This window comes from Theropithecus gelada, chromosome 9 (genome assembly GCF_003255815.1).
Source record: "Theropithecus gelada isolate Dixy chromosome 9, Tgel_1.0, whole genome shotgun sequence".
Taxonomy (NCBI): Eukaryota; Metazoa; Chordata; class Mammalia; order Primates; family Cercopithecidae; genus Theropithecus; species Theropithecus gelada.
In genome coordinates, this window is record NC_037677.1 from 61,011,877 (window position 1) to 61,025,245 (window position 13,369).

The 13,369-nt window shown below is 42.0% G+C and overlaps 1 protein-coding gene and 1 pseudogene across 1 annotated transcript in view; one reads left to right on the plus strand and one right to left on the minus strand.

The window, feature by feature from the left end:
* Positions 1-2,042: 2,042 nt before the first annotated feature.
* Positions 2,043-13,369, minus strand: part of OIT3 (oncoprotein induced transcript 3) — a 35,464-nt gene continuing 24,137 nt past the window's right edge. The window contains exons 7-9 of the mRNA XM_025396723.1: positions 5,307-5,722; positions 4,757-4,856; positions 2,043-2,716 (exon numbers count right to left, since the gene is read on the minus strand). Coding sequence (XP_025252508.1) covers positions 2,546-2,716; positions 4,757-4,856; positions 5,307-5,722 — 687 coding nt within the window. The 3' untranslated portion in view covers positions 2,043-2,545. The remainder of the gene's footprint in view (positions 2,717-4,756; positions 4,857-5,306; positions 5,723-13,369) is intronic.
* On the plus strand, positions 11,742-12,699 carry LOC112631490 (annotated as a pseudogene).

A 13,369-nucleotide genomic window follows, 5' to 3' on the forward strand; every position in this document is an offset into this window, starting at 1 on the left:
GATTAAGGCCAATGGAGGAGAAGGTCAGATGGAATTAGGTCTCTGAGGATTCATTTTTCCCTTCGGTGACCTGACCCTGCTGGTATTGCCAGTTACTAAATGACGTTAGAGTCATGCTAAGATCTGAGATGTACTTGGTAAGAGTTACTAACGGAGCTGGCTAGGAAAAGTCCCTGCAGCCTGTCGGGAGTGAGAGACAAGTGGCCATTCCCTAACTTGCGGGTCACAACCCTAACCATGGATTAGAATCACCTGAGAATCCTTTACAACAAACCAATAAAGAATACACACTGGTAATTTTATAAATGTTTTCCAGGTGATTCTGCTGCACAGAAGGGCTGGGGGCCACTAATCTACAGCAGAAATTGGCCCACTAAGTCCTGTGGACCAAGCCTAGCCCAAAGCCTGTTTTTGTTGTTGTTGTTGTTGTTGTTTGTTTATTTGTTTGAGAGGGAGTCTCACTCTGCCACCCAGGCTGGAGTGCAGTGGCTAGATCTTGGCTCACTGCAACCTCCGCCTCCTGGGTTCAAGCGATTCTCTTGTCTCAGCCTCCTGAATAGCTGGGATTACAGGTGCCTGCCACCAGGCCTGGCTAATTTTTGTATTTTTAGTAGAGACGGGGGTTTCACCATGTTGGCCCGGCTGGTCTCGAACTCCTGACCTCAAATAATCCGACTGCCTCGGCCTCCCAAAGTGCTGGGTTTACAGGCGTGAGCCACCACACCTGGCTCAAAGCCTGGTTTTGAATCCTTTTTTGCAATAACCATGCTCACATTTGTTCACATATTCTCTGTGGCTGTCCTTGCACTACAACAGCATAGTTGAGTAGCTGTGGCAAAGACTGCAGGGCTCAGAAAGCCTAATACATTTACCGGTTGGCTTTTTACAGAAAAAGTTGCTGACTTCTATCTAAATCCTTTTCTCCTTGCCCTTACTTTTGTTAATTTTACTTTTCTACTAAGAACTATTAAATGTAGCATTTTGTTTGTTTGTTTGTTTGTTTGTTGGGATTTGGGGTTTTTTGGAACAAGGTCTCACTCTGTCACCCAGGCTGGAGCACTACCATGGCTCACTGCAGCCTCAACCTCCTGAGCCCAAGCAATCCTCCTACCTCAGCTCCCCAAGTAGCTGGAACCACAGTGGCACACCACCATGCCAGGCGAATTTAAAACAATTTTTTTGTAGAGACGAAGTCTCACTATGTTGCCTAGGCTAGTCTTGAGCTCCTGGGCTCAAGGAAATCTCCCACGTTGGCCTCTGAAGTGCTGGGATTCCAGGCATGAGCCACTGAGCCCAGACTGCAGCAACTTTTAAAAACTAAAAGCAGAAAAACTTTTCTGATCTTATGTAAAGGCCATAAAATTAATTGGCATATAAAGAAATTGGAGTTAACTGCAGATAAAATTTATCTTTGTGGTTTATATTTATATTTTTTGTGGTTTATAACTTTATTTCAATAAAACTTATTAAGTACCTACAAAACAGAGTATGGTAGAATTGTATACTTTTTTCTATTATCTTATCAACCTGAGGGTACAGAATACCAAATAACAGGGAATATGGTACCAAACTTTAATTCTGTTACATCTCATTGAAGCACTTAAATACATGTTGATGAATTTATTAATATTTATTAGGTAAAAATATTTCACTTAAGGCAATATATTAGAAGTATCAAAAGATGGCCGGGCACGGTAGCTCACGCCTGTAATCCCAGCACTTTGGGAGGCTGAAGTGGGTGGATCACCTGAGACCAAGAGTTCGAGCCAGCCTGGTCAACCTGGAAAAACCCCATCTCTACTAAAAACACAAAATTTAGCTGGGTGTGGTGGTACATGCATGCCTGTAGTCCCAGCCACTCAAAAGACTGAGGCGGGAGAATTGCTTGAACCCTGGAGGCAAAGGTTACAGTGAGCTGAGATTGCGCCTCTGCACTTCAGACTAGGTGACAGAGCAAGACTCTATCTCAAAAAAAAAAAAAAAAAAAAGAGAGAAAAAGAAAAAGAAATTAGTATGAGACAGAAAAACCAAATACTACTTTTAAAATTATGTACTATTTTATTGATAAACTTCCAACTCCCCTATCATTAGTCTGCATTTGAATTGAAATTACAAGGTATAACTATTATTTACATATTTAAGGAGTCACTGGGTATTTAAGTCATAATTTCAGTAACTGTTTAATTTTTCTAGGGTTTATAACTTGAAATATTATACCTGGCTTCTGATTTTGTGATCTGATTGCATCGTACACGAGGTATTTAAGTGTAGGAAGGAAATGAGAGAAATGGGGTGAGTGCCTTTCTGGGTGGACAGTTTAGTTTTCAGCCCTAGAAAGATGAAACCCCACCCAGGCCACGTTGTTCAGCAGTGCTGTGGCCTGTGCTGACCGAGTGGACCAGAATCAGAGTGAGTTGGTGCTGGGAGTCTGAACTCACAGTGTGAAGTCTGAGCCTAGATGTTGGCGGATGTTCTTAGAGGGCCCGGGGGAGAAGCTCCAAAGAGCAGAGCCACCCAATATAGGGACTCGAGGTGTGGCTGCGAACTAGTCCTCCCAGTCAATACGGATGGGGCCGCCTGTTAGCGTCTGGCTCTGTAGACCGGCTGAGTCCTCTCCTCCTGCCCCGCGACGCATTCGCCGGTGGCAACCCTGGGCACAGCGGGAACGCTCGTCCAACACTCCACAGACAAGAACCCGGCAGTGCAGAAACACTTCCTGAAGAGATGATCACGATTGTTAATAAAAACAGTAACTGCTGCCACTTGGGGGGCACCTTAAGGAGCCAGACACAATACTCAATGTTCCCAAGCATTAACTCATGTAATCTTAACAAGGACACCCACAAGCAGAGGTTATCATCCCGTTTTACAGATAAGGAAACAGACAGAGAGGTTAAGGAACTTGCCAAAATGTAAACATTTAGTAAAAAATGTGGCAAAGGTTGCATTTAAGTCACGTGGGTGATCAAAAAACCCATATTCATAACTCCTGCATGGAGCTGGAACAGAAGAGGCCTTTGTGAAGCAACATCTACTAGAACATCTTCCTTCTTCACACCAAGGTCTGGGGATAGCATTGGCTCCCATGCACTTGTGCTGTCAAATAACCAGTGTTCTCTGCAAGCGCCTTTCTGTAGGTAACTGCCTGGGCTGCCTGCCTGATTGAGGGCGATCGGGATCAGCCATCATTGTCAGCAGTTGTTCTGTAACCATGGTGTAGCTGGAATGGACCCGCATATACTTACAAGCAGTGTGGAAAAGAATGTCGGCCTCTTCAACTTCCTTTTGTTTAAATGTTTCGCAACTACACTCTAACAACAACGATAAAAAAACTTTCAGCTTATCTCACTACAACCTTTTCTATATAGCCCTTTATAACCTCTATCCATGAGTATACATGTTTTTTAAATGTAACATATTTAATATGCCTGTAAATTGCTATGACAACAGTTTTTATGTCTGCTTTTCCCGTATTTATCATTTTAATAACTCTTAATATTGCATTAAATTGATATACTGTGGCCCTTAGCCCTGTTTGTTGGGGGCTTTTTCTTCTACCCCCTTATAACAATGATCTACAGACACTTCCAACACATCTTGTCCATTTTGGCTTAAAAATCTTTTTGGGGCCAGGCACATTGGCTCATGCCTGTAATCCCAGCACTTCGGGAGGCCGAGGCGGGCGGATCACAAGGCCAGGAGATTAAGACTATCCTGGCTAACACGGTGAAATCCTTTCTCTACTAAAAATACAAAAAATAAGCAGGGTGTGGTGGGGACTGCCTGAAGTCCCAGCTACTCGGGAGGCTGAGGCAGGAGAATGGCGTGAACCCGGGAGGCAGAGTTTGCAGTGAGCTGAGATCACACCGCTGCACTCCAGACTGGGTGACAGAGCGAGACTCCGTCTCAAAAAAAAAAAAAATTTTTTTTGTTTGTTTTTAGGGACAGGGTCTCATTCTCTCACCCAGGCTGGAGTGCAATGGCCTGATCATAGCTCACTGTAACCTTGAACTCCTGGGCTCAAGTGACCTGCCTCAGCTGCCTGAGTAAGCTAGGACTACAGATGTGTGCCACTATGCCCAACTAATTTTAAAATTTTTTGTAGAGAAGAGGTCTTGCTATGTTGCCCAAGCTGGTCTCAAACTCCTGGCCTCAAGCAATCCACCTGCCTCTGTTTTGTTTTGTTTTTAAGAAACTGTCAGAATTGGAATTTTTAGATAAAAGAATATGATGATTTTATGATTATTATTACATATTATCAGACAATGTTCCAGAAAATGTACCAATTTATACTGTCACTGTATACTTCTCCCTGTAACCTTGTAAGTGTTGTATTTTATAATTTTCATAAATTTAATATGTATAAAATGGTGTCTTATCATTGTTTTCATCAGCACTTAAGTACTATTTTCAGTGAACATTTCACTATTTGTCTTTTCTGTGAATTTCCTGTCCATATCCCTTGCCATTTGACCAATCACCACACTGACTTTTCAACCATAACTGCCTGCAAAGATTTTAAATTAAATTATGATCCTATAATATTTTCTTTGAACAGCACAGTGATTTTGGCAGGCAGTGGGGTGTGATATGCATGAAAGGGTTAAGCTTCTCAATGGCCAGTTTCTCTGTATTTTTTTCTTGAGCCCATGCAGATCCTCACAGTGGGCTCTTGGAATGTCAATATATTGGGACACCAAAAAAAAAAAAAAAAGGCTCAGGTTCAGGGGTTATAAATTAAAGATGTTCAACTCACCTTGTGGTCTTTGCCCACAAACTTGAAGACAGGGACCTGGAAGTGCTTTGCTAGGTGATCCCGGGATGTGTACTGCTTTACCGAGTCATCTGAAACGCAGCTGAAAGTAGGGCAGATAGCACATAAGACTTGATTGCTTCAACAGAGGTGGAAAAACAATCTAGCCCAACATTTTGGCCCAAGGAGAGCCAAAGGGGTGGAGGAGGCTGGAGTGTACTCAAGCTTTTTGGGAATGAAAGAAAAAGTTTTCCCTGTGAAGGCCTCTTCAGACCTAGCCTTTTTCACTAATAGCATCTGTCCCATTTATCATTCGCTGTACTCACAAACTGGACACCAGTTTGTGTCATGAGCCACTGCGCCCAGCCTAGGAGCCATTTTTGACTCTCCTCTCCTTCACTAGTTTTACCTCCAAAATGTCAGTAAGTGGTTCCTGAACTACTAAAGAGCTGACAGTCATGCCATGCAGTTTTAGTAAATAACTGGGTGTGCTGTGAACTTAGAGGCTGGATGCGAACTAGGGGTGATGAGACCATTCCCGCAGCAGCATTACCCATCCCGGATGAGGTAGTATTTCAGGACCTCGTCGATCTTGGAGGTGGGGGTGGCGAAGCAGCTCTCCACCAAGCTTTCCAAGCCGCTCACGTGCACCAGGGGCTCAATGCCAAAGTAGAGGGAGTCACGAAGCTTGAGGGTAGGCAGAGCTTCCCGGTAAGGTTCCTCAAACTCATTGTCCTTGAAGATCTCCAGAGTGAATGGGAAGATCCCATGATTTCGGCTCATGATTTCCAGTGGGGAGTTTCTAAGGTTGGGAACGTATCCTTCAGAAATGGTGTACAGGCATGGAAACTCGCAGGTCACTGGGATCAGCAGCTTGCTGGTTCGGATGATGAAGTCCCCGCTGCTCCCTGGGGTCTGCTTGGGTAGACCTGTCACGAGGTTGCTGGCCACAATCTTGTCATTCACCACCTGAGCCAGGTGAGGGTGAGGAGAGGAAAGAGATTGTCTGTTTATTTCTACAGAGTTTTTTTTATCCTCCCCTCTCACCTTAACATTCTACCAGCGTCTATCTAACTCAAAACACATTAGAGATTTGGTTGCCTAAGGCTGAGTTTTGTTTTGTTTTGTTTTTTCCCACTGCCCTCCTCTTTTTATCACGCCATCCTGACTGTTAAAAGTCTTAGCTCTACCAAAACACAGCCAGACTGCTTCTTTAAGTGGGACCCTGTTCTGCTCCTTATCTCTGGGGGGGGACCTCCCAACTGGGGCCTCCTACTGGCTCTGCCCATATTCTCCAGCAGACAGAGTTTTGATTTCTACCTGCGATGGAGTGCCAAGGGGGAGGGGTAGGCTGTTTGGACAACTGTTTGGACAACTCAGCTATTTTAGCCTGCAGGGAGTCCAAACTGTCTAGAAGTGGATGCAGTACCCCAGGATGGCATAGCTGCTCTAGGAAAGCATGGCCACACGGCTTCTTTAAGCGGGTCCTCGATCCTTTTCCTCCTGGCTGGGTGAGATCTCCCAAATGGGGTATCCAGTCACCTCCTAAAGGTGTGTTCAGGTAAGCAACAGGTCTGTACCCACTGGGATGGAGCTCCCAGAGGAAGGGGCAGGCCACCATCTTTGCTGTTTCAGCAACTTAGCTGTTTCAGCCTCCAGGCTTTGGAGAGTTCAACCTGACTCGGGGGTGATAGAAATGGTACCTCAGCACACTTCAGTTGCTCTATGAAAGCAGGGCTAGACTGCTTCTTTAAGCAGGTCCCCAATCCTTTTCTTCCTGGCTGAGTGAGACCTCCCAACCGGGGTTTCCAACCACCATTTACAGGTATGTTAAGACTGGCAACAGGTCTGTACTGTGCAGGGATGGAGCTCCCAGAGGAAGGGGCAGGCTGCTATCTTTGCTGTTTCACAGTCTTCACTGGTGATATCTCCAGGTACTGGAAAATCTGAGGTGACTAGGGACTGGAGCAGATGCCCAGCTAACCACAGCAACCCTACAGAAAGGTGGCCAGACTGTTAAAAGGGGGGAAAAAAGGCCAAATCAGTACACCTGTAATCCCAGCACTTTGGGGGTCCCAGTCAGGTGGATCACCTGAAGTCAGGAGTTCGAAACCAGTAGCCAACATGGTGAAACCCCATCTCTACAAAAAATACACAAAAATTAGCCAAGTGTCATGGCATGGGCCTGTAATTCCAGCTACTCAAGAGGCTGAGGCAGGAGAATCGCTTGAATGCAGGAGGCAAAGGTTGCAGTGAGCCAAGATTGTACCACTGCACTCCAGCCTGGGTGACAAGAGTGAGGGTCCATTTCAAAAAAAAAAGTGAGAGAACAAAACCCCCCAAACCTCATCCAAAGATCAGCAACATCAAAGACTGAAGGTAGATAAGCCCTCAAAGATGAGAAAGAATCAGTGCAAGAACACAGGGAAAACTCAAAAAGCTAGAGTGCCCTCTCTCCCCCAAATGACTACATCACCACTCCAGCAAGGGTTTGGAATGGGGCTGCAGCTGACATGGCTGAAATAATAGAAGTGGACCTCAGAATGTGGATAAAAACGAACTTCGCTGAGCTAAAGGAGCATGTTCTAACTCAATGCAAGGAAGCTAAAAATCATGATGAAACATTATAGGAACTGACAAAGAAAATAGCCAAGATAGGCCAGGCGTGGTGTCTCATGCCTGTAATCCCAGCACTTTGGGAGGCCGAGGCAGGTGGATCACAAGGTCAGGAGATCGAGACCATCCTGATTAACACGGTGAAACCCCATCTCTACTAAAAATACAAAAATTAGCTGGGCATGGTGGTGTGTGCCTATAGTCCCAGCTGCTGGGGAGGCTGAGGCAGGAGAATGGCATGAACCTGGGAGGCGGAGCTTGCAGTGAGCCGAGATTATGCCACTGCACCCTAGCCTGGATGACAGAGTGAGACTCCATCTCAAAAAAAAAAAAAAAAAGAAAAGAAAAAAAAAGAAAAGAAAAGAAACGAAAATAGCCAAGATAGAGAAGAGCATAACCAACCTGATAGAGCTAAAAAAAACCACAAGAATTTCATAATGCAATTGCAAGTATTAATAGCAGAATGGATCAAGCAGAGGAAAGAATCTCAGAGCTTGAAGACTGTCTTTCTGAAATAAGACAGGCAGACAAGAATAGAGAAAAAGTAATAAAAAGGAATGAACAAAACCTCCAAGAAATATGGGATTATGTAAAGAGACTGAATATACGACTGATAGGAGTACCTGAAAGAGCTGGGAGAATAAAACCAATTTGGAAAACATATTTCAAGATATCCATGAGCGCTTCCCCAACCTTGCTAGACAGGCCAACATTCAAATTCAGGAAATGCAGAGAACCCCAGGAAGATACTCCACAAGAAGATCATCCCTGAGACACAAAATCTTCAGATTCTCCAAAGTTGAAATGAAAGAAAACATGTTAAGGGCAGCCAGGGAGAAAGACTAAGTCACCTACAAGGGAAGCCCATCAGACTAACAGTGGACCCTTCAGCAGAAACCCTACAGGCCAGGAGAGACTGGGGGCCAATATTCAACATTCTTAAAGCAAAGAATTTTAAATGGCCAGGCACAGTGGCTCACACCTGTAATTCCAGCACTTTGGGAGGCTGAGGCAGGCAGATCACTTGAGGTCAGGAGTTTGACAGCAGCCTGGCCAACATGATAAAACCCCATCTCTACTAAAAATATAAAAATTAGCCAGGCATGTGTGTAGTCCCAACTACTCAGGAGGCTGAGGCAGGAGAATCACTTGAACCTGGGAGACAGAGGTTGCAGTGTGCTGAGATCATACCACTGCACTCCAGCCTGGAAGACAAAGGAAGACTCTGTCAAAAGAAAGAAAGAAGGAAAGAGAGAGAGAGAGAGAGAGGGGAAGAAAAGAAAAGAAAAAGAATTTTCAACCCAGAATTTCATATCCAGCCAAACTAAGCTTCATAAGTGAAGAATAAATAAGATCCTTTTCAGAGAAGCAAATGCTGAGGGAATTTGTTACCACCACACCTGCCTTACTAGAGCTCCTAAGGAAACACTAAATATGCAAAGGTAAAACCACTACCAGCCACTATAAAAACATACTGAAGTATACAATGACAGGATCAAATCCATACATAATAATACTAACCTTAAATGTAAATGGATTAAATGCCCCAATTAAAAGACACAGAGTGGCAAACTGGATACAGAGCTAAGACCCATTGATATGCTGTCTTCAAGAGATCCATCTCACATGCAAAGACATACATAGGCTCAAAGTAAAGGGATTGAGGAAAACTTATCAAGCAAATGGAAAACAGGAAAAAGCAAGAGTTGCAATCCTAGTTTCCAACAAAACAGACTTTAAATTAGCAAAGATCAAAAAAGACAAAGAAAGGCATCACATAATGATAAAGGGTTCAATTCAACAAGAAGAGGTAACTATGGTAAATATATATGCACCCAACACAGGAGCAACCAGATTCATAAAGCAAGTTCTTAGAAGCCTTCAAAGAGACTTAGATTCCCACACAATAATAGTGGGAGACTTCAACACCCCACTGACAATATTAGACCATCAAGACAGAAATTAACAAAGATATTTAGGACCTGAACTCAACTCTCAATCAGTTGGACTTGATAATTATCTATAGAAGTCTTCACCCCAAAACAACAGAATATACATTCTTCTCATCACTACATGGTACTTACTCTAAAATTGACCCATAATCGGAAGTAAAACACTCCTCAGCAAATGCAAAAGAACTGAAATCATAACAGTCTCTCAGACCACAGCACAATCAAATTAGAACTCAAGACTAAGAAATTCACTCCAAACCATACAATTACATGGAAATGTAATAACTTGCTTCTGAATGACTTTTGGGTAAATAATGAAATTAAGGCAGAAATCAAGAAGTTCTTTGAAACTAATGAGAACAAAGATATAACATACCAGAATCTCAGGGACACAGGTTAGGCAGTGTTAAGAGAGAAATTTATAGCACTAAATGCCCACATTAAAAGCTATAAAGATTTCAAGTTAACAACCCAACATCACAACTAAAAGAACTAGAGAACCAAGAGGAAACAAACCCCATAGCTAACAGAAGACAAGAAATAACCAAAATTAGAGGTGAACTGGAAGAGATAAAGACACAAAAAAACCATTCAAAAGATCAACAAATCTAGGAGCTGGTTTTTCCAAAAAAGTTAATAAAATAGATAGACCACTAGCTAGACAAGGAAGAAAAGAAAGAAGAATCAAATAAGCACAATCAGAAATGATAAGGGGATATTACCACTGACCCCACAGAAATACAGACAACCATCAGAGAATATTATAAATGCCTCTGTGCATATACGCTAGAAAACCTAGAAGAAATGGATAAATTCCTGGACACATACGTCCTCTCAAGACTGAACCAGGATGAAGTTGAATCCCTGAAGAGACCAATAATGAGGCCCTGAAAATGAGGCAGTAATAGCCTACAACCAAAAAAAAAAAAAAAAGCCCAGGACCAGACAGAGTCACAGCTGAATTCTACCCCCTGTACAAAGAAGAGCTGGTACCATTCCTACTGCAACCATTTCAAAAAATTGAAAGGGATAGACTCTTCCTTAAGTTGTTCTATGAGGCAAGCATCATCCTGAACCAAAATCTGGCAGAGACACAACAAAAAAAGAAAACCTCAGACCAATATCCTTGATGAACATTGATGCAAAAATCCTCAGCAAAATACTGGCAAACTGAATCCAGCAGTACATCAAAAATCTTATTCACCACAATCAAGTAGGCTTCATCCCCAGGATGCAAGGTTGGTTCAACACATGCAAATCAATAAATGTGATACAACTAAAGACAAAAACCATATGATTATCTCAACAGATATAGGAAAGGATTTCAATAAATTTTGGCATCCTTTCATGTTAAAAACTCTCAATAAACTAGGTATTGAAGGAATATACTTCAAAATAATAAAAGCCATGTATGACAAACCCATAGCCAACATCATACTGAATGGGCAAAAGCTGGAAGCATTCCCCTTCAAAACAAGCACAAGACAAAGATGTACTCTCTCACCACTCCTATTCAACATAGTGTTGGAAGTTGCCAGAACAATCAGGAAAGAGAAAGAAATAAAGGGCATTCAAATAGTAAGAGAGGAGTCAAACTATCCCTGTTTGCAGATGACATGATTCTATATCTAGAAAACCCTATCATCTCAGCCCAAAAGCTTCTTAAGCTGATAAACAACTTCAGCAAAGTATCAGAATACAAAATCAATGTGCAGAAATACCAGCATTGTTATACACCATCAACAGTCAAACTGAGAGCCAAATAACAAATGAACTCCCATTTGCAATTGCCAGGAAAAGAATACCTAGGAAAACAGCTAACAAGGGAAGTGAAAGATCTCTAAAAGGAGAACTATAAACCACTGCTTAAAGAAATCAGAGATGACACAAACAAATGGAAATACATAGGAAGAATCAGTATTATTAAAATGACCATACTGCTCAAAGCAATTTATAGATTCAATGCTTTCCCATTAAACTACCACTGATATTCTTTGCAGAAAAAATCTATTTTAAAATTCATATTGAACCAAAAAAGAGCCTGAATAGCCAAGGCAATCCTAAGCAAATAACAAAGCTGGAGGCATCATGCTACCCAACTTCAAATTATGCTATAGGGCTACAGTAACCAAAACAGCAAGGTATTGGTACAAGAACAGACACAGATCAATGGAACAGAAAAGAGAACCCAGAAATAAGACTGCACACCTACAACTATCTGATCTTCAACAAACCTGACCAAAACAAGCAATGAGGAAACAGTGCTGGGATACATGGCTAGTCATACGCAGAAAATTGAAACTGGACCCCTTCCTTACACCATATAGGAAAATTAACTCAAGATGGGTTAAAAACTTAAGTGTACCCTGGTGTGATTCCGTCCTGTGTGGCCGTTCTCTTGAGCAGTGGTTGTTTATCTCCGTCCGCCTTCTCTCCCACCTAAGTGTGTGCCGCCACCCGATGGAAGATTCGATGGACATGGACATGAGCCCCCTGAGGCCCCAGAACTATCTTTTTGGTTGTGAACTAAAGGCTGACAAAGATTATCACTTTAAGGTGGATAATGATGAAAATGAGCACCAGTTATCTTTAAGAACGGTCAGTTTAGGGGCTGGTGCAAAGGATGAATTGCACATTGTTGAAGCAGAGGCAATGAATTACAAAGGCAGTCCAATTAAAGTAACACTGGCAACTTTGCAAATGTCTGTACAGCCAACCATTTCCCTTGGGGGCTTTGAAATAACACCACCAGTGGTCTTAAGGTTGAAGTGTGGTTCAGGTCCACTGCATATTAGTGGACAGTACTGAGTAACTGTGGAGGAAGATGCAGAGTCAGAAGATGAAGAAGAGGAGGATGTGAAACTTAAGTATATCTGGAAAGCAGTCTGCCCCTGGAGGTAGTAGCAAGGTTCCACAGAAAAAAGTAAAACTTGCTGCTGATGAAGATGATGATGAAGATGATGATGATGATGAAGATGATGAGGAAGCTGAAGAAAAAGTGAAGAAATCTATACAAGATACTCCAGCCAAAAATGCACAAAACTTAAATCAGAATGGAAAAGACTCAAAACCATCATCAACACCAAGATCAAAAGGACAAGAACCCTTCAAAAAAACAGAAAAACTCCTAAAACACCAAAAGGACCTAGTTCTGTAAAAGACATTACAGCAAAAATGCAAGCAAGTATAGAAAAACGTGATTCTCTTCCCAAAGTGGAAGCCAAGTTCATCAATTATGTGAAGAATTGCTTCCAGATGACTGACCAGGAGGCTATTCATGATCTCTGGCAATGGAGGAAGTCTCTTTAAAAAAATAGTTTAAACAATTTGTTAAAAATTTTCCATCTTATTTCGTTTCTGTAACAGTTGATATCTGGCTGTCCTTTTTGTAATGCAGAGTGAGAACTTTCCCTACTATGTTTGATAAATGTTGTCCAGGTTCCATTGCCAAGAATGTGTTGTCCAAAATACCTGTTTAGTTTTCAAAGATGGAACTCCACCCTTTACTTGGGTTTAAGCATGTGTGGAATGTTATGATAGGACATAGTAGTAGCAGTGGTTGGACATGGAAATGGTGGAGAGACAAAAAGATACACATAAAATAAAACTCAGTATTTTCATAAAGTAAAACAAAACAAAACAAAAAAAAACAAAAAAAAACCACTTAAATGTAAAGCCCAAAACTATAAAAATCCTGGAAGACAACCGAGGCAGTACCATTTGAGACATAGGCACAAGCAAAGATTTCATGATGAAGATGTCAAAAGCAATTGCAATAAAAGCAAACATTGACAAATGGGATCTAATTAAATTAAAGAGCTTCTGCACAGCAAAAGAAGCTATCATCAGAGAGAACAGACAACCTACAGAATGGGAGAAAATTTTTTTTTCTCTGATGAAGGTCTAATATCCAGCATCTACAAGAAACTTAAATTTATAAGGAAAAAAACATTAAAAAGTGGAAAAGGACATAAGCAGACACTTCTCAAAAGGAGACATACATGTGGCCAACAAACATATGAAAAAAAAAAGCTCAACATCACTGATT